Raw genomic sequence first — 19,419 nt, 5'->3', positions numbered from 1 at the left:
TCCAAGGGACCAAAACACAGGGGCAGCACACCCAGAAGCTGATGTTTCTCACAAGAAACAAGCTCAAGAAAACAAGAGGAAGTGGTACCTGACCTTGACACAGTGGCTCTACAAGGTACAGAAAAGCCTCTTGCTTTCAGAAATTCCTCGGGAAAAGCACAATGGCAGCAAAACAATAGTAGTAATAATAGGAAAACAAAGCAACGGGGTGGTCTGGTTCGTGGCTTTTCCTCTGATTGCTGCAGGGCTGCAACAGGTGCGCAGGCTGCTGCGCCAATCAGCTGCAGCGACTCAATTCACAGGGCCATGGCGGAAGAAGCTAAAGGACCGTGGCCTCACCAATCAGGCTTTAGGTAGACATACCCTGATAACGCCATTGGATAATTTTAATCTTAATACAAAAATCTCCCAAACCAAAGCTGCTAAACATCAGAATCTGGCCGTCCTTAAAGCCTTTTCACAACCCCTGTATCCTAAGTATAAAGACCCATAAAAGTGCCAGCTTGACAATTTTATATGTACACTTAATCCACATGTACTATTGCTGTAAAAGTTTAATTAAGCCCTTTAGCGTTCCCGTAGGTGTCGTACATTTTACCCTCCTTACATTCCTGCGGCCTCCACTTCCACACCTCTGTCTGTGAGTCATAATGACAGAGCGCTAACACAGGTTTGGAGACATACTGCACATTTTTTTCTCCCGGTGACATTACTTCACTCCGGTCTGCTGCGTCCGCCTCAGACTGGAGGAGGCCCAGGTTACATGTCAGGCCGTGACTCACCCAGAGTCCCATTCGCACTGCTCCACATCACCACCCGCTACACGCAATGAAGTCTGGCTGGAAAGTTACACTCACAGCGGGCCGGAGCCCATTGACTGTGTTTAGCTCTGGGGTTTGTGAGTAATGAGACCTGAGCGGTGCAGACAGAGGTTCCTTAATGGAAAAGGAAATCTTTCCTACATTTCCTGTTTGTTCAGGGAGATGATCTGGAAAGAGATGTGATGATTACAGATGTTCACAGTAAAGTGCGACTTAAGGTGCTCTTTATTCAGATGAACTGTCATGGTTTGAGTGGCCAAGAACTGATGAACAGTGTTTACCTTGTTGTTTGGTCTTGTTTTCTTTTCGTTTTTATGTTATTAATATGCAGAATGGCCAGCTACATGGTCATCTATGATAGGCTTGTTTCCCTGTGTACAGTTATACAATAAATAATAGAAACAATACACACACTTGTTCCAGTTGTGAAACTGCTCATGAAGATGGTCTGGAGATTCCTGGAGCAAGAAGTTTACGCTGAGTGGCTTAAATGTACTTCTTTTTTCAGGCACTTTCATCCTTAAACAAAACATCTTCTGAAATAAGAATCTGTGTTGAATTTAGGGATGAAGTGTCCCTTTGATGACCCGCACTGTTCCATCGGGCAGTTTGGAACCAGTGACTCACGGTCAAGCCATTGCTCCCCAAGGAAGCTCCCTCATCGTGATGAAGAACGTTCTGGTTGTGTTCATGCAGTTCAACATGTGTTCAGTCACTTCCACGCATGAGATAACAGCAGCTTGATGATGAAGAAAGACTCACTATATCTAAAAACAAAGAGAGAAGAAAATACAAGAGAAACACTGCGACCCTGTTAACCTCCTTCCTGGAAACCAGACTCTGCTTATTTTGTGCCGTCAGCCTGCGTGGCGACGATTGATCAGCTCTTGATTACAACGCTTATCTTGTGGATATCAATTGTTAACCTACAATGACTGAGTCAAGAGATTTATTAAGCATTTAGTTGTAGAGCTATTGGCTCGATTATTTGAAGAAAAACTGATTTGGAAATGATTTTTTTTTATGCAACATCATTTCACAAAAAATCAAGTGGACAAAGAATTCAAATTTGGAGGACTGCAAGTTGACCCAGCTAATAGCTAGCAGAACAAGCATGTGTTTTTGAAGGCACTCATGACACCAACCGTGGTTCCAATACAATACAGTGTATCTCTGAACAGTTTTCACCGAAGGCGTCTTTGAGCAGAGGGATGATTTCAACCGTCTGAGCCCCTTCATCTAAAATTCTCCTTTCGGCAGAGTTATGAAGAGATTAAAATCGAGAGAAACTCAGAGCATGAAACCAAAATTACAGGCCTCCACAAGGGAGGATGACAAATGTGTTTTGATAATTACAGTGAGACGACCCGCTTCGGATCAATCCGCGTCATTCATCGTATGCGAAGAGCCCAATCCCACAGAAAGTGTGTTATGATACATCTACACACGAGACACAACTCGGGAGAAAACTGACGCCCTGCATGATCTCCAGGAGGACCCCCCCCCCTCTCCTCTTCCTCCTCCTCCTCCTCCTCCTCCTATGTCCCTCCTCTGTGGTTAGCCAGAGTCACAGTGTCTAATGGCTTAAACAGCCTCCAGCTGAGACCCTCATCGCAGCACGATCCTCAAACGATGTGTAATCTGGACTATTCACCGAAGAGCCTTCAACCCCGTCCCATCTTCCGCCTCCTCCTCCTCCTGCTGCTCCTCCTCATGGGACCAAACAAGGACCCCCTCTCCCCCCACACTCCACCCATCCCCGTGGAAGAAAAAAAACAAGGTCAAAAATATTTCAGTAAGAGTCATGGGAAAAGACTAAAAAAAAAGAAACCTCCAGCACCACATGGACTTGTGTTTTTCATCTGGACTCTATCTTGTGATAAGACGGGTATAAAGAGCCGGCCTGTTGCAGCCAGTCAACGTTTTTACACCCCCTCATAAATGATGGCCGCAAGCAGGAAGTCGGAGGGGATGTATCGCTTGTTAAGAGCAACATTTTTCACTTTATGGAGTGAGAGCGGCGCTCGTGTTTCCACGCGGGCAGCCCACACGGCCGCTGTGTTGCTATTTTAAATCCATCTGCTGTTCTTTGATTTTCAAATCACGACTTTTCTACTTGCATTTCATTTTTTGTATTTAAAACCTCTGTTAACACCCTGCATCTTATAAGAATAACTCATTCCCCCATCTGTCTAATTATTTTTGGGGTTTGTTTGGGCTTTTTTAGTAATCCTGGACAGCGTAAAGCCTGTAGCAGCAGGACACGTGGTACAAAATGACAGGTGACGCCGCGGATATGGATGAGTGTGTGTGCCAGCTGCTTTTTTGGTTCCCTAACCCCTGACGTGGTCTCCAGCCTGGCACTGCCTCAGCATAAACAGACCCAGTCTCAGATCAGTGCAGAGGCTCTGAACCGTAAATATTTATTTGAAATATCGCAGTAATAACATGGGAAGGAGGAAAAAGCCGCTACGGCATCTTTGGAAAGTAGACGTTTCTCCTCTGTCACTTTGCATTAAAAATTACCAGATTGTTTTTTGGGAGGTTTCACCCTGAATTCATCTCATGGGAGTGAGTTATTTTTACGCATGTGTGAGTTTAATTATTTTTCACCATTGAACCTAATGTTAAGACTTACGGCATAATACTGCTGACATGCAAACAAACACACTAGTCGTATATAGAACAACCAGCTTTTGTGCATTGACTGTTGAGCAGTAAAGCTCTTTTGAACTGAGAGCAGCAAAGGTTTTGCGAGTTGAAACGTCTTTTTTAAAAGAAAGCAGACAGAGATGTGTTCAGGACAGATCACAAGGCTCCTTGTTTTTATTTTAATCTGGCGGTAATGAAAGCAAAGTTCTGTGATATCGCACCTCGGCAAACAGCTGCTTTAACTTAAAAGGGTTTCTAAGCTTGTGCACGTACATTGCAGGACACTCCTGCAGAATTTATACAAACATTTCATCGTGCTAAAAGTTTTTAAAAGGGTTTCTGTTTCTCACATTTGTATCCCTGTGAGTGTGTGACGCTGCTGTGTTCAAGTGCAAGGCTGAGGTTTGGCAGGTTTTTTGGACTTTTACTGTTGGTGTTTTTTTTTCTTTTGCTTTTAATCTGCTGGTGTCAGCAGTGCGTTGGTGGGGAGGGGTCGCGGCATCACGGGGTCGCTGCAGGTTGCGGTCGGTGGAAGTCAGTCGTCGTTGTTGCAGTCCGTGCACAGAATCTGACCGCGGTCAGGGAAGAAGCCGGAGCCCACCAGCGAGACGGAGCAGCGCGCACACTTGAAGCACGGCTGGTGCCACTGCCGGTCCTCGAAAGAAATGTATTTCCCATCTCCAAACCCTGCCGAGACACAACACAGGGGGCAGCCAGTCAGAAAAACGCTTGGCCACATCCCGTCTTCGGGGCTTTAAAAATGGACTTGTTGTGACACTGTTGGCGCAGGACCTCCAGATAAGATCAGCAGTTGACAGCAGACATAACAGAAGACTGCCAGGGCTGTCAGCCTCGGGGCAGAAGCATCTAATTTAAGGCCCTGTTCAACTGTCTGCATCGCTCTCTTCAAACACAAGTGGCGCTTTCTCAGCGTAAATTCACGCCAGACTTCTTCATAAGTTGTGAAATAATTGCGCGTCTTGAGTTATTCTCATGGCCTTTGTGGCACTGGTTAGACTGGTTTCCGCTTGCGTATGCAACACGAGAAAGTGTGCGTCTTTAAGGATGGACAGAAAAAAAACGCGTCGTCATGATTCAATCTGCTTTTCAGTGGAAAATCATGTGTGGAAAATGGAACGTGGAGCGCCACGATGGAAAAGCCAGAGGCAATACTTGCAGGGCGAGAGATGAGTGGGGGAGTCTGTGCATCTTGGTGAAATATTTCATTCACAATGTGTAAGAATGACGAGCTGCAAGCAATCTGACCGGATTTTAGATCCAACTCATCAAGTGGATGTGAGTACTTCACATCCCGAGAGAAGACAGAGTTCTGCAATCGCACTGGATATGACAGAAATGGACTCATCTCTGTGGACAGGCTGACAGAGAAAAGAGGCCCTGATACTAAAATAAATATTTTTCACAATAATTTTAATCCCAATTTTTCAAATAATTCAGGGAAAACCACATGACAACATACCCATACTCCCATAGTGGACGCATCTTACGTGTTGTAAATATTTTTAACAAGAACTTCGCTCATTTGGTCCGACCTCACTGCTCTCACTGTGTCATGACATCATAGCAGACAGCTGTTTTCAATATAGTTTTTCTTGAATATTTAAAGCACCCTAGAAACTCAATAAAATGCAGCATTCATCTATAAAACAGTCAGACATTTCCTCCCCCCGGGGATCTGGTGGAGACCAAAAATGGAGATAAAAGCCTGCAACACAGACGGATGGAGAGGGGACAGGGAGGAAGTGAGTGCTGGCAGCGACCTTCCTTGCAATCCACTGCCAGGCTTGGAGCTCATTGCGCAGCGGGTTTTTTTATGGGCCAAAGGCGTGAAACAAGACAAAGGGAGGATGTGAGTCAACCACAAATGGGATCTGGAGGCGGGGGAATCAAAAACTCAGGTCAGTTGACACCTGCTTGCTGACTCACAGTTGACAATCGAGTCGGACTAGAATGTGACGGTAGCGCTAACAGCGTGCTAACCCCCGACTGACTGACCTGTGATGGCCGTATTGCAGCCGGCGCACTTCTTGGCGTAGAGGCTGCTGAAGCACTTGACGCAGTAGGGACTGTCCCCCTGCGAGGTGAAGGGTTGTCCGGCCAGCGGGGCCTTGCAGCCCGTGCACAGGAAACACTCCTTGTGCCAGACCTCGTCCTTGTAGGTCACACCGCCTTTAGTCAGCGCCTGCACAACCAAAAACAAGACCAAACAAAACAGAAAGACAACTTTTAGCATTGGTTGTATGTGTTTCGGACTCTGTGCATTTGGTTTCGATACTGGTTGACACACATCCTCCGCGGCTTTTATTTTTTGGGAATTCTGTCTCTGTGAATTGGGGTTTAGTTTAACCAAACCCATGCTAATTTTGGAGCTACACAATACAGAGAGTTTTTCTTTTTGGTTTTTAGAAGAAAAGTGAATACAATGGAACAGGCCTTTGTTGTTGTACAAACATAAAGTGCACAGAGTGGTCATGTTAGAGACCTGTTCCTGAATCTATTATTGCACTGGACGAAACTTGGACGTCCTTCCTGTTTGCGCGTTGGTTCTCCAAATTCCTCCCGCAGACATGCACGTACAGCTAACTGGGTACTCTGGGTCATCTGTGGGTGTGAATGCAACTGGTTTTTAACCCTGCCTTTGCCCTAAGAAAGCCAGGACACGCTCCAGTACATCTGGGTGAAGGACAAGCGGTGGCAGAGAGCGGACGGATGGATGGATGGGTGATTACGCACTGCACTTAACCGTAACTGCCTATGAAACTTGAGAACAACGGGATGGGGGGTGGTGACGCTGTACTATAAACAAGTGCGGGTTGTGCTAACCGCTAAGCGCAGTCACTCTAGCCAGCGTCTGTGCAGCAAGATTCCAGATTCGGCCCCTTTTTCCTACGAACAAACGCAAAAGAAACAAGGAGGAGGCCCGCTTCACCTTCTTGCAGTGGCTGCACTGGGGAGCGAACCTCCCCTCGTAGCACGGCACGCAGTAGTAGTTGCCTTTGTCCGGGATGAACGCCTCGGCCCCAATGGGTTTCTCACAGCCATGGCAGGTGAAGCAGTCCTCGTGCCACGCCGAGCCGTCGTACTCCAACATCTTGGAGCCTGAAATAGAAGACGAGGAGGCGAGCAAGTGAGGATGGGAGGAAACCTCTTTGCACCCTAAACCCTAGTGAAATGATAGAAAAAAAAAACACAACATGCTTTGTTGTTCAAACGTCTGATTTGTCCGCTGCAACAGCGTTAATGTTCATTGTTTATTATGTATTTGTGATGCCCTTATCAACAAAATTAAACAGAAACATTAACACATCTTTGCTTAATGTGATCACGTTTTCAGTGAAGCGACCCGGCACGGTGTTTCAGTGCGACGGCTCGACCTCCGTCTTACTCAGCACGCTACCATTCCATCAGGTTACGCTGCAATGGCAGGCAGCGCCATTACAGAGCAGCCGGATTTTCACTCGCTTGACTTCAGAGCAAAAACAGGCTTGTTACAAGTGAACCGGCGCGTCGGATCCTCTAATCACCGGCCTTGGGTTTTTTTTACGGTTTTCTGGGGGCCCTGAAACGAAGCCCCAGAGGCAAGAAGTTGTTTGAATTTGGCTGCACTTTAAACAGGGCGAACGGGGGCAGCTTTTAAAAAAGGGCATTCCAGCATGAAGAGGAATTGAGGAAAATGAGCAGTGCTCCTGTTCTTTTTCTTTTTTTGCCTTAAAAGCACCAGTACGTAGTTCTAATACCCCTCACATGGCCACAGGCCCGGGTTATTTTTCAGTCACCCGATAACGTCGCTGAGCTCGTGTCGTCATGGTGCCTGCAGCCAAGAAAAGGAAAAAAAAAAAAAAAACAGCTGCCGGAGAAAATGTTTGCAGCAAAGCAAGGAAACAATCATTCTGTCACATCTAAGCTGTCACGCCCCGGAAAACATAAAGGCTCATTAGCGTCTTTATCGTTGCAGAGACAGGGTGTGAACTAAGCACATTTTTTTTCTCCCCTGAGCCTGTCACCGGGGGTAAAGGAGAGGAGCTGGAGCTTGGGGGTGGGGGTGGCGAGGAGTGGCTTAACTTTCACTACCTGGCATCACACTCTTGCTGCAGGCCACGCACTTGGAGGAGAACTCGTTGCAGTAGCAGTCACTGCACACCAGCGCGTCACCCTGGCTGGAGAAGGGCTCGTCCGCCAGGGAGCGGTCGCAGCGGAAGCAGCGGAAGCAGTGCGCGTGGTAGTGTCTGTTCTCGTAGAAGAGCTCCTACAAGGAGAAAAAGAGTTGGATTTAAAAAAAAAATAATAAAAAAAAAAACACCCACACGAACACAGGATTTCACACCCTGTATGAAAGATTTGCTGATTTAGAACAGCACTAGCTTAGCAAGCTAAATGGAATGGTTCAGATTGAGCACCTGCCATGTAGCTGCAGTTACAGCTGGACGGTTATCATGCCACAGAGTTTATTTAAGCTATTTATTGCTAATGCATGTCGGCCACTGCGAAGAAAGCCCTTCTTTGTTTATTTATGCATCTAAAAATATCATACAGCTTCAATGGATCTGCCACCATTGCGACATATGCGAATCAAAATGTGTTTTACAGCAGCTAAGCTAACAGTCACTTTTTTCCACTCTCAGTAAGCTAGCTTCCATACTATCGAGAATAATTATTTCCAAATAAATGTGGCATTCTTTGTGTCTCTCAATCAAGTGCTTCACTCACTGGGAAGCTGCTGGGACAGCAGTGTGTGCAACAGTGAACCAAGCAGAAATTTAAACAGATCATGCTAACACTGCAAGTTACCAGGTTGAAACACTTGATGCGTTAGCATTCCGCAGAGAGATATTCCCCCTTCTGTTGCCTTCCCATCTGTACAGGGGTCAGAGGTCACAATCGGCCACATGAGTGAGTTCACCACATAAGGGTTTGGGATGTTTTCACATGGGAATCCAAAGCCAGGCGAGTTTTGTTTTGTTTTGTTTTGTTTTATTTTTTTCCTTAAAGCCCGCGGCCCTCAAAACCAAGCTGAGTTTTTTTGATTTAGACATTTTTAGAGTTTTTAGGCCTTGGCATGTTTTTCACCATTGTTTTCCTAAAAATCAGTTTGTGACAGCAGCTGTTTGTGCTCCAGTTCATCCGCAGTTCAGGCCCTCGCTGTGATAAATGGCCTCATTGAGCGGTGGTTGCGAGAAAAAAAAAGGAAAAAAAAGAAACATAAACCCTGATTCTTGAGGCGTGAGCTTTCACAGTGAGAGATACGAGCAAAGCAGAGCGACAGAGCGGCGGTGAACGATCGGTGCTGGTGCGCCTGGTGAGTAGGAGGGACGGCCCGAAGATCGCAGCAGCTTAAATTTACAGCCGGGCTCCTCGCAGGGAGTCCATAATTCACAGGACAGCGATGGCCTCGGTGCTTCGGGGGCGGCTCCCAGTTTCCAGTGCAGTACCACGTTTTCTGCTTTTTCGTGTCCATCTGGTTTCACTCAGAAAGTCTTTTGACTGTATTACCCAATTTTAATGAAAAGAGATGATTCAAAGACATAGGAAGTAACAAAACACAGCCCAAAGACCAGGGATGTCATAATGTCATTACTTTGGGAGTAAAAGTGTCTCCTCCACGCAGTCGCGAGCACATGACAGATTCGAATGATTTTTCCTCCAAAAAGTGTCAGGGTTTTTTTTCACCCCAGCAGCAGTAAAACAATAAAGTAGAGAGGAGGGAAGACAGAACTACAGTAACCACTGAGTCCAGCCCATGGTGCTTTGCACTCTGGTTGCTTGTACAGATACAGCAACTACTGTGGGCAAAGGAGAGCCTGAAATTGTGACACTTCAAATCTGACGTGTGGAAGCACTTTCATTTGTCTATCAAGAAATAGAAAAGCAACGCAGAAGTCGTGCTGCAACAAATACAGACTGACTGCACTTTGTTTGCACATATTCTGAATTCCAACATCTTGGGACTGTTTTTCTGCACAGAATTCTGACTGAAATACGTATTTTCACATTCTGTTCCTCTGCTGTTCGATGGGGAGTGGCGCTCACCTTGTCATTGTGGCCGATGATCTCCTTGCACTCCTGGCAGGTGTTGGCATGCAGGCGGTCGTAGCAGGGGATGCAGTGCGGTTTGTCCTCCACCTGGATGTACTTGCGTCCGCCCAGGGACTCGTTGCAGTTCTTGCAGTTGAAGCGGTCACTCATGACGATGACTTACTGCTCTCGCTGACTTCCTGCGCAGGCGAGGGGGGTTTCACAGGCAACAGCTCAGAGTTGGCTATCAGTGGGGAGGAGGGAGGAGGAGAGAGAGGAAGAGGAGGAGGTAGAGTAAGATTAGGGGGACAGAAATGGAAAGCAGGATGAGGGAAGGCCGACGACGAGAGGCAAAGGCAAGAGTACATCTCCAGAGGAAAGACACAGTTTACGTCCCAACATTACGATGGGATCTAATGGCCGAGGTGCTACAAAACAATTCAACTATTTGGATTCAGGAAGTGATGCTACCCTGCAGCTGCAATTTCTATCCATCCATGCATCCATCCATCAATCCACCACACTGCAATCAAGGTCATGATGTTGCTGAAGTCTGTCCCAGCTGCCTCGGAGCGAGGGCAGGGCCACACCTTAGACAAGTGGCCATTTCATCACAGGCCCACAACGATAGATAACCAATCATCCATACTAAAGGACTACTCAGAGTCGGGAATTTGTCTCGTGCATGTTTCTGGACACGGGGAGGAGCTGAGAGAGAACACGTACAGACATGGAGGACGTAGACTGACAAAGACCATTCGCGGGCAATTAAACCCACATCCTTCTTGCTGTGCAGTTGGCAGCGACACCCATCGCTGTAACAAATAAGCAGAAAAAGAGGGTAAACTGGACGGGACCGAGCACCAAGCCCTTGGGAACACCTTGACACAAGAGAACTCGTTTTGTAATGGACGTAACGTTATTTTCTGACGTGCTGGTGGAAGGTTCCAGATAAGAAACGTTACAACCGCCCATCACTCAGAAACACAAGCCTCCGACTCCTCCCCGTCCCTCCACCAAACCACCAAACCCCCTGCAGCTCTCTGGCGTCCACAAAGAGCCACTGAAAGGTATTATTTACAGAGAGCGCCGCTGAAAGAGTCCTTTCCCGGCTCTGACCGGGGGATTTCAATCTTCGCCCTCCGTCTCGAAGGGACGAGTCCATCCACTTTCTTCTGCTCATTCCCAACTTTCTTCCAAAAGCCATGAGTGGTCCCAGTGATCACGTGCACAAAGCCTTGAGACACCACATGATGTTTTGCAAGTGATCCAATTTAACTGCACTTGATGCTGTAGTGGATCATTATGTGCTTCCCACACAAATTGTAAGGCTCTTTGAACTTTACCGCTGCTTTCTTGGCTCTCATCCATTGGGCTTACATTTAATTGATTAGATGTAATGTTATTCACCTTATTGTCGAAAGGATCCTTGAATTTGTTGAATTAACATTCAGATTTGGTCGCCCAAACATCAAGTACCTCATATTGAAAGCAAGAGAACGTCCCTCTTGGTATTTCTTCTATATTGTTTTGGTTTTCCTATTTAGGCTGGGCTATTGTTAGCGCTGAGTGGTATCTAGTTGACGGCTAGTGTTACGGCCCCCAAAGGCAATGGGGAAGAGGAAAATAATACAGATGACCATCATAACGTGGACATCCCAGCCAGTAAACAAGGAGCTGGACGCACATTTCTCAGTGTCGGAAGTCTAGGAAGCTGAATATCACATGTTGCTCCTTTACCGGGTTATATGAGTGGGTCCATAGTACATAGGGTTAGGGTTAGTCCATACACAGAGCGGACTAAGGTGATGCATTTATGTTCCACGCACAGGAATTACTGGGCCACTTTGCCAACAGCGAATCCTGCTGTATTTCACTCGGGAGCGGCTATTGTTTATAATTTTTCCCGTCTATTTCGGGTACCCCATGGCATGTTTCTGTAACTTCAGCAAGGACGAGGAGGACGTGGGTCCCACAAAGTGCAGCTGAGCAAACGTGCGTCTCCGACAGCCTCCCCGAGGAACGGTGGAATGAGACGAGCCGGAGCTCAGTGCAAAACGACTGACTTGTTGTTGTTGTGGGTTTTATTTAGGTTTTGTTTGTTTCACCAAAGTGCCTGGTTCCAACAGGTGCCGCCCTTCCCGCCATGCTACCCCCAGCGAGCCTCCGCCCGCTCCGCCGAACACCGAGAGCACCGTTTACATTCCGCAATCAAACATTTTCTCGATGATAACCAATGATGCGGCAATTTGGGATAAACAGAATAAAGACGGGAGCACGGTCTGCTCTCAGTCACGTCCCGGAGCTGGTGCCAGAGAGTCAGAGGGTCCGTCTCCTGTACAGCTTCAAGGGATGGTTCCTCCCGCATGGGGGCTGTCCCTCGTCCCTCATCCCTCGTCCTCCCCCCCGAAGATAACGCTGCCGCTTCCTCTTCTAGGGCATCGAGTCGGGTCAACAGCACAACAGCGGAAAAAACCAAAGTGAGACGAAACATCCCGTCCTACATCTGTTTTCTGTCAGATTATTGTCTAGGAATGGGGCAGTAGATGCTGGATTTTTTTAAATGACATTTTTTAGCCTAATAACGACAATGTAACGACATTTATTTCTACTCACTCAATGTGAAACCTGTGCCAGTTAAGATGCACACAAAGCTGGTATCTTAAAATAGGCTCACATTCCTTTTAAAGCGCAGTCACTCGACAATAGAATGCTAGTATTTCTTTTAGACCAATTAAGTGAAATTGGATAATTTTTCACAGTACACCTGACATCTCACGGTACACCAAAGTGCTGCGGCACAGTTGTAGAAAAACACTGCCATGAAGGTTCAGGCTTCTATTCTCGTCTGTGCATGTCGTTAACAGACGAGACAATGGTTTTTCCTTCCGCTCATAGTCTGCACGTTTGAAGCTTTACGCTTCTCTTCCTCTGCCACCAACATCTGTGGAGGCGTGTTGTGTGCTCCTTCCAGCTGCTGCCTGTCAGCAGCCCCCCCACAACCTGCTCTCCTCCAAGGCGTCCGGAGCGGAGTTGATTGTTGTGGGAGCGCCGCAAAAACGCCACCCCACGTCTAATTAAAAGCCGTTTAGCCGCTGTTGAGCTGAGCAGCAGTGGTCGTCAAAGCGTTGGAGAATTTTCCAATTCTGCTCAGAAACGGAGACAGGAGGGAGGTTCGCGAGAAGAACAAAAACAGTAGAGTGTCATCGGCACTGAAAATTTACATTTGATGTAAAGAAAACAGCAACTTTGTTTGTGTTGAAGTCATTTTCAGGCCAAAACATATGATTTGGTTCATTATTGCTACCTTTGTGGTCAGGAATTATTGTTTGGTGTAAGCAACTGTTCTGGATGTATGTCGCTTTATTATTATTTTGTTCCCATGCCACGTCGTAATAAGCGACAACTGGTGGGGAGGTGGGTGCATATGTAGCCATGATTACCTACTTAATATATATATCATTTGGGGACAGGTGTGGCACACAAAATGACCGTGGGGACGGAGGGGGTGGTGTTGTTCTATTTGGTTTAAGCCAGTGATATTTTTTTTAATTGTTTTGTTTTTTTGCAACCTACTTTATTTGACGTGTTTTTTTTATTGCACTGCTATTGGAGGATGATGCAAGACAACACCAGAGTACACCCCAAGTGCAAGAACAGACCAACAGCTTGTATACCGGTGACAACACATCCGCATCAATGCAAAGTAATAATATCTCCAAAGCCAGTATACTATGTAAACTAAAAGCAAAACTAGACTAGGCATTGCATGCAAGAAGAAAGCGTATTTGAGTGGTTGTATTTTGCAATAAAATGTGATGGGACAAACATTCTTCTGGGTGGATCACCAACACATGTACCGGACAGACAGGTGTTGGAGGGATAAGAGAGGAGTGAAACAATGTTACACAGTCCTGCACCAGATGATTTACTATTTCTTTTTCCTGACTCACGGCTCTCAATGCGGAGACGTCACACGCAGAGAGATCCTGAAAACCACAAAACCAGGACTCCTGTGGGAGTCTTGCAGACTGCTCACACGCTGCTCTCCAGCGTCTGTGAGTGAAGTGACTGAGCAGTCTGGACTCCACAGGTGTTCTCCTGGAGCACGTCCAGGGACACTTGTAACCCCCGGGCCTCCTCCTGTTTTCTTTTTTTTTGTTTGTTTTTTTTAACCACGAGACATTGAAAGCAAACAGCGATTCATCCAGAACCAGAGCTCCGTCTCCCAAACTATTCGGGGGCCTCACAATTCACCTTGATGAGTGTGCACGCAGGCTTCCTCGCTGCGTCCTTTCAAGATTTACTGGAGCCCCTTGCGCTGTGGGAGCTTTGTAGAGGCAGCCAAATGGCAACCGTCTCCCAGGATGAGCCGCCAGGGCCTCCAGACTCATGTCCCTTCATGGCTCGCCTGCTGCTGCTGCCGCTGCCGCTGCCTCACTACTCCACGACCTGGCGACTCCGTACGACAGGAGCTATGAGCTCTGCTGGGTGTTGCTGTTTATTTTTCCCAGCGCAGGAATTTGCGCTTTTACACGTCGGATTATTCCGTGATGAAAACGGCTGTCGCACGTCATAAAAGAAAAAAAAAGAGCTCCAGTGGTTCAAATATGTAGGTGAGCGTTAAGTGTGTCGCCTTGGCCTCTGAACGCTAAATGGCTCGTTATAAAACAGTGGCGGCGGGATGACGGCAGAGCGGTTCCTCGCCCGAAAAACAGGCGCCTGAAAAAACACTTTTGCCCATTTAAAGGAAGGACCTGGCGGTTAATTTATTCTGTCTTTCTTGGAAAATTTGCAGTGTTTCCCAGCATCAGCAGGCCAATCAGACCAATCAGGCCACTGCACTGAAAGCTTCTCTTGGCTGATAACTGTTGGGTTCAAGGATTTTGCTTTACATTTTATTTCTTTTTATCCGTCTCCTCACTCTGCAGTAGAAAACAGTCTTAATCTCATGAAAATTCAACGAAAAATGAAAAATGACTATGTTAGCATGCTGCTAACTGTTAGCAGGACTACTGGTCTACTGGGAGGACTGTTCTTGATATTATTGTGCTATACAGGGAGACACAGGCAGAAACTGCAACTATTCCAAGACCGATTATTTTTGTGAATGTGTGCTAAAATAACATCGGCCCTTTGTGATGTCACAGCAAGCGGGTCTGCTCCGGGAATGAAAAATAAAGGTGTTAAAGTTGCTAATACGGGAGATCTTTGAAGTTCAGTGTGGGCATCCGTCAGAAGTCCTGTTTGTTGTTGCTGAAGGTGGAATCGCTGCAGCGTTCATTTGAACTTTTTGTTTATATGTAACTTGTTTACATGTAACCGACGTTAGCTTTAAACTCATATTGTTCACATCTCTGCGGCTGCTGTTGAGACTAAGTCATAATTAGCACTCAAAGATCTTCTGTGGCCGAGGTTTGCTGGTTATTAAACCACAAGGCGCGTGTGTGTAGCAAAGTCGGTGTTTGATAACCAACCTGAAGCCACCGTTTATTACCCGTGAAACGGATCAGCATGCTGTAACGGCGCCCGCAGGTCCCACAGCCTTGACATTGTGCGACTCCTACGTTGCACAACAGGCGGCTGGCGGAGGTGAATGAGAATATTGACGGGGGGGCCGACCGGAGGAAAGGCGACACCCTCGCGGTCACGGCTATAAACTGCCGGCAAAACAAAAATCAAAAGAAACGCAGAGTCTCTCGTGGCCGTCAGATGACTGCGCGGCCTTTCATCCTCGGAGCACAAAAGCACCCGCTGTGGTGTGGCTTCCCGCGGATCACAAGGCCGAACTTCAGGCCGACACACGTGCAAAATTGCAACGCAAACGTTTTGTTTTTGCTTGTTTTTCGCAATTAAAGGGGTCGTCAGGGTGAGCTGTCGAGCCAATCCAGTTAAAGCGGCACATTGTGTTGTGACAGCCTTTTCTTCTTCCAGAGTGTGCCCACACCACAGTTCTACACAGTTCTGGATATCAGCCCTCAGTGATGTCACAAAGGGAACTGCCTCCTCTCCCTAGTTGGTGATACTCTGAGCTAGTTTGGTCTTAGCCCGCCTTGTTTTTGTTCCCCGTTCAAACAGGCTCGAGACGGAAACAGTGTTTTGTGTGTTTTTTGCAACAGGCTTCTTTCCTCTGTGTGGACCCCAGGAAGAGTAGCTACTGCCGCTGCTAGTGACTACTGGGGATCCAAATAAAGAAAGAAAATAAAGGCTGCAAACAGAGACTTAATTATACTGTATACTGTATCTTAGACAAGGTGATCTTAAAAACATTGTAGTGAGAATAATACATATATATATATATATGCATATACATCCTGTATTTATCTTTTTGGAAAAATATGAGACCCCCTTAAATTTTGCTTTGAGGTTTTCAGGGACAAATGCTATTTGGCACACTGACTGCAACTATGCTTTGTTTTTGTTTTTTGAGAACTGCAGAGTTTTGGGAGACAGTCTATGGAGGTGTCAGGGTTCCGTCTGCCAGTCACATGGCCTATTTCAGCCCCACCACATGGACAGACAGAAAGACAGACAGATTAGTGGAGACGTCATTCTGCGCGAGTTGCTCCCCGTTGTTTTCAGACACGCATGTGTGAAGGTATTCCGCTCATTTAAATGCTAATGTGTTTGAAGAATTTAGGTCAGCTCGTTGCCTGCTCCACTTTTTTCCGGAACGACACATTCATTTTCAGATTTAATCTTCAAACACCAAGTGTTTTGTTCAGTGTCAAGATGACACAAGTCAGTGGATCATTGAGAAGGTGGGATTTACTGGCTTGTTTAAAGGGCCTGTTTTGCTTCACCAGCGTCCAGCTGGCTCTTTGTTTACCCGCTGAAACAATGTGCGGCCCAGCTGCTGTTTCTCCTTGGCGGCTGTCGGCTGAACTAACAAACAGATTTCAGCGAGACAACAAGCAGCCCCGCATCAGCGCCGAGGCCAGACGTCTCCGCCTTAGGCAGCAGTTCCAATCAGGGGTCAAGGAACCCCAGCATGAGCCGTCGAGATGGTTACAAAAAGAAAAAGAAAAAAGTTTTCGACTTGGATTTCTATGTCCATTATGTAGGACAGACAGTGTGTTTGTGTAAATATTAACATGTCATTATAGTTGGGGGTGTCGCTCTTGCACTTGACTGATGCTTTTCCAGCAAATAAACACAGCCGTCTGATCTGAAGTCCCGCCAAATATTTGAAACAAACACACACATAAGTGCACGAGTCGGCCGCAAACTGACTGTTGACGGCAACAAATGTTTGCCGTCTCGGCAGAGGCTTCTTGGCCTTCCGCTGCGGTTTGCTGCCAGACCCTTTAGAATTTCTGCTCCGTAAAGTAGACTTGCCTTCTTAAAAACAAGACAGGTCAAGGAAATGCTTGCAGTGTTAATATTGGGAGGGAATAAGATAAACCAACTGGTAGCGTTTCATGATATTGCATGGAGGGAAAGGCTGCACGGCTGTTAGCTTAGTTAGCATCGAGGCTCAACTAGGATTATCTGGCCTTAAATAGTAAGCAAAGATTTTAGGAATCACAGTTTCATTTGGCTTCTGACCAGTATTTCTGCCAGCTTTTATCTAATTAAGCTAATCATCATTTAGCTAAAACTAGCTGAAACATTTTTTGTAATATTTCTCGTACATTTTTTATACAGTGTTTTTAAGTTAAAGACAAACCTTTTTTGTAGACTTGCTCGAAACTTTCCATCATTATTATACGTGGACGGCATGTAATGAACTTTAGCTATACAGTATTCCTTTAGCCTGCACACTAGTTTGCTGAGAATCACTGCCTTCCCTTCTTCAGTAAAAGTTGTTTTTCTCATCTCTCCTTCCCTCTTCCAAAGCAGCAAATCCCTTTTCCCAGGCTGCACGGCAGAAATGGGAATTGGAAAAGGCAGAGATGTTGAGTGAGACTGACTCATGATGAGACTCATTGTCGGATTTCATGACACTCAGACACCCGACAACCCAAAATCATCTCCATTTACTCGTTTTTATTTGTCCCTGGCTCGTCTCCGGCCTTCGCCCAACACAAGAATTTTGGAAGAATGTGACTTGTGGTCAAAACACGGCAAAATCATGTGGTAATAACTCGGAGAAGAGAGAAAAACATGTGCATGAGGCAAGTGCTCGCTCACGCTCGGACACACACACGCACATTCAGACACAAAAAGGCCTTTTTCTTCCACCCTCTTTCTATAAAAAGACAAAAGTGAGGAATTTCTGCGTGAAAAAAAAACAAGTTAAACAGTTTGAACGCTTGTTTCGCCCAGTGGAGTGGAACATAACGTGCGGACAGAGAGGTGATGGAAACTATGAGTGACGATGGTCGGAGGGGTTTTACTTCATCCCTTGAAGAAAATGAGTAGTACGAGGGATGACTGGAACCCACCAGGACTGACCTGCTTGTCAGAATGCCTTCAACTGAACAGAAAGACGCACAGAACCCACAAGAAGCGCAGATTCTGAGGGCATTTTGTTCCCTGCACTACCGGTAATTGAAACATCAAAATCGAGGAGAGGTTCCCTCAAAGGTCTCCTTGTCCTCTTTCTCATAAATCCAACTTGAAAAGCGAGGCTGAGCAACTCATTCACATATCAGTTACTCTTGCTGGACCCCATTCAGGCCCCCAACCCTCCAATAACATCCACTGTTTCCTCCCTCTAAAGAAAGAACATCCTCTCCACTCCATCCTGGATGTGGGGGGTCAAATATTTGGCTTGAAAACACGCGGTTAACGTCTGATTACAACTGTCCCACTCTCAGCGAACTCGGACAGTTTTCTTCCCACGAGTTAAAAAAACTGAGTGTTAAGAAATAATTGACCTCACTGTCACTTACTTGTCAGACAACTGGTGGATTGTGAGAAAACTGTCTTCCGCAGTGGTTTCAAGCTGTTTGTGTGTCTGAATTGATGTTCATGTTAAAGTTCTAATATGAAATCCACATCTTTATTTTTCAAGCTGGACTCCAGACACAACTGCAACCATGTCCAAAAACTCAAGCAGGAAACGTTATTTTTAGCCCTCTGTTTACAACCTTCCACAAAATTGTGCCGACTTCCACTGTACATGTAGTTAAGATGCTCAGAGAGACAAACACAAAGTGTTTTGTCGCTCTGGGCAGAACAAGCGCCTGGGTGTGGTAAAAAAAAAAACAAAAAAAAAACGTAAAATTCCTGAACAGTAAGAAGAGCAATCGCAGGGAGTGAAGTGATGGGCTTGTTTCTTATTTCCATCCACACAAGTCGTTCCTCAATTCTATCTATAACAGTTTTCATTTGAAAACACTGGCAGAGAGAATTGCGCCTATTAAGGGACTTTTAAAGCATCCATACGCGCAAGTTGTGCGCAACAGGTGAGACTGAACGTGTGCGCACGACCCAAAGGTGAGTCGCGCAAACTCGAAACACTTTGACATAACTTATAGTCTAACCAATAGCTCGGCTTTTACCCCCGGTTGAAAAATATCTAAAAATGAACCCTACCTGATTCTGTTTTTTACGCATGAACGCAGGGCAGCGTTGCGCGCCGGAAGCTCCGAGTGTGCAGTTTTGCCGGGTGGTTTCGTTCTCGAGTGCGTCTCAACTGCGCGGCGTGACGAGATGGTTAGATCCTCCTCATGGACTCCCAGCGGGCTGGAGACTGGACGGGTTTCCACTGATTCACTGAGTGAATCATCTGCGCCGCGCCGCGCCGTGCGTCAAACCAGAGCCGCCCCCTCCTCCTCCTCCTGGCCCCGCCCCTCGCTGTCTCCCGGCCCTCCGTCTGTGTGTCTGTGCGTCTGTCTGTCACCCTGTAATTGGGTTCAAAATAAAAATTGACTTCTTCTCAATGCGCGCGCACACACACGCACACACACACACACACAACCATGCATATATAAAAAATATATCGTTGTTTGCGTATACATATATA

At 46.4% G+C, this 19,419-nt stretch overlaps 2 protein-coding genes across 2 annotated transcripts in view; one reads left to right on the top strand and one right to left on the bottom strand.

Moving 5' to 3' along the window:
* Positions 1-19,419, top strand: part of ncdn (neurochondrin) — a 327,405-nt gene that overhangs the window by 262,690 nt on the left and 45,296 nt on the right. The window lies entirely within an intron of this gene.
* LOC142877133 (four and a half LIM domains protein 3-like) lies at positions 3,619-19,180 on the bottom strand. The gene is made up of 6 exons (XM_076011521.1): positions 18,990-19,180; positions 9,522-9,750; positions 7,566-7,740; positions 6,424-6,593; positions 5,490-5,676; positions 3,619-4,160 (listed from the first exon to the last, which is right to left on the bottom strand). The coding sequence occupies exons 2-6, from the start codon at positions 9,675-9,677 to the stop codon at positions 4,009-4,011; spliced, it is 840 nt and encodes a 279-aa protein (XP_075867636.1). The 5' UTR covers positions 9,678-9,750; positions 18,990-19,180; the 3' UTR covers positions 3,619-4,008.

The sequence above is a fragment of the Nelusetta ayraudi genome, unplaced genomic scaffold (genome assembly GCF_046127955.1).
Source record: "Nelusetta ayraudi isolate G7.1 ecotype Tasmania unplaced genomic scaffold, CSIRO-AGI_Nayr_v1 ptg000135l, whole genome shotgun sequence".
NCBI lineage: Eukaryota > Metazoa > Chordata > Actinopteri > Tetraodontiformes > Monacanthidae > Nelusetta > Nelusetta ayraudi.
The sequence above is the reverse complement of the archived record's forward strand: the minus strand, read 5'-3'. Positions and strand labels throughout refer to the sequence as shown.

What these genes read in the sequence shown, in the direction of transcription:
- LOC142877133 (XM_076011521.1), bottom strand. Translation starts at nt 9,677, where the DNA reads ATGAGTGACCGCTTCAACTGCAAGAACTGCAACGAGTCCCTGGGCGGA. An exon ending in CAGCAAGAGTGTGATGCCAG is followed by an intron (nt 6,594 to 7,565) that starts GTAGTGAAAGTT and finishes CTTCTATTTCAG; the next exon opens with GCTCCAAGATGTTGGAGTAC. An exon ending in CTGCAATACGGCCATCACAG is followed by an intron (nt 4,161 to 5,489) that starts GTCAGTCAGTCG and finishes GTGTCTCGGCAG; the next exon opens with GGTTTGGAGATGGGAAATAC.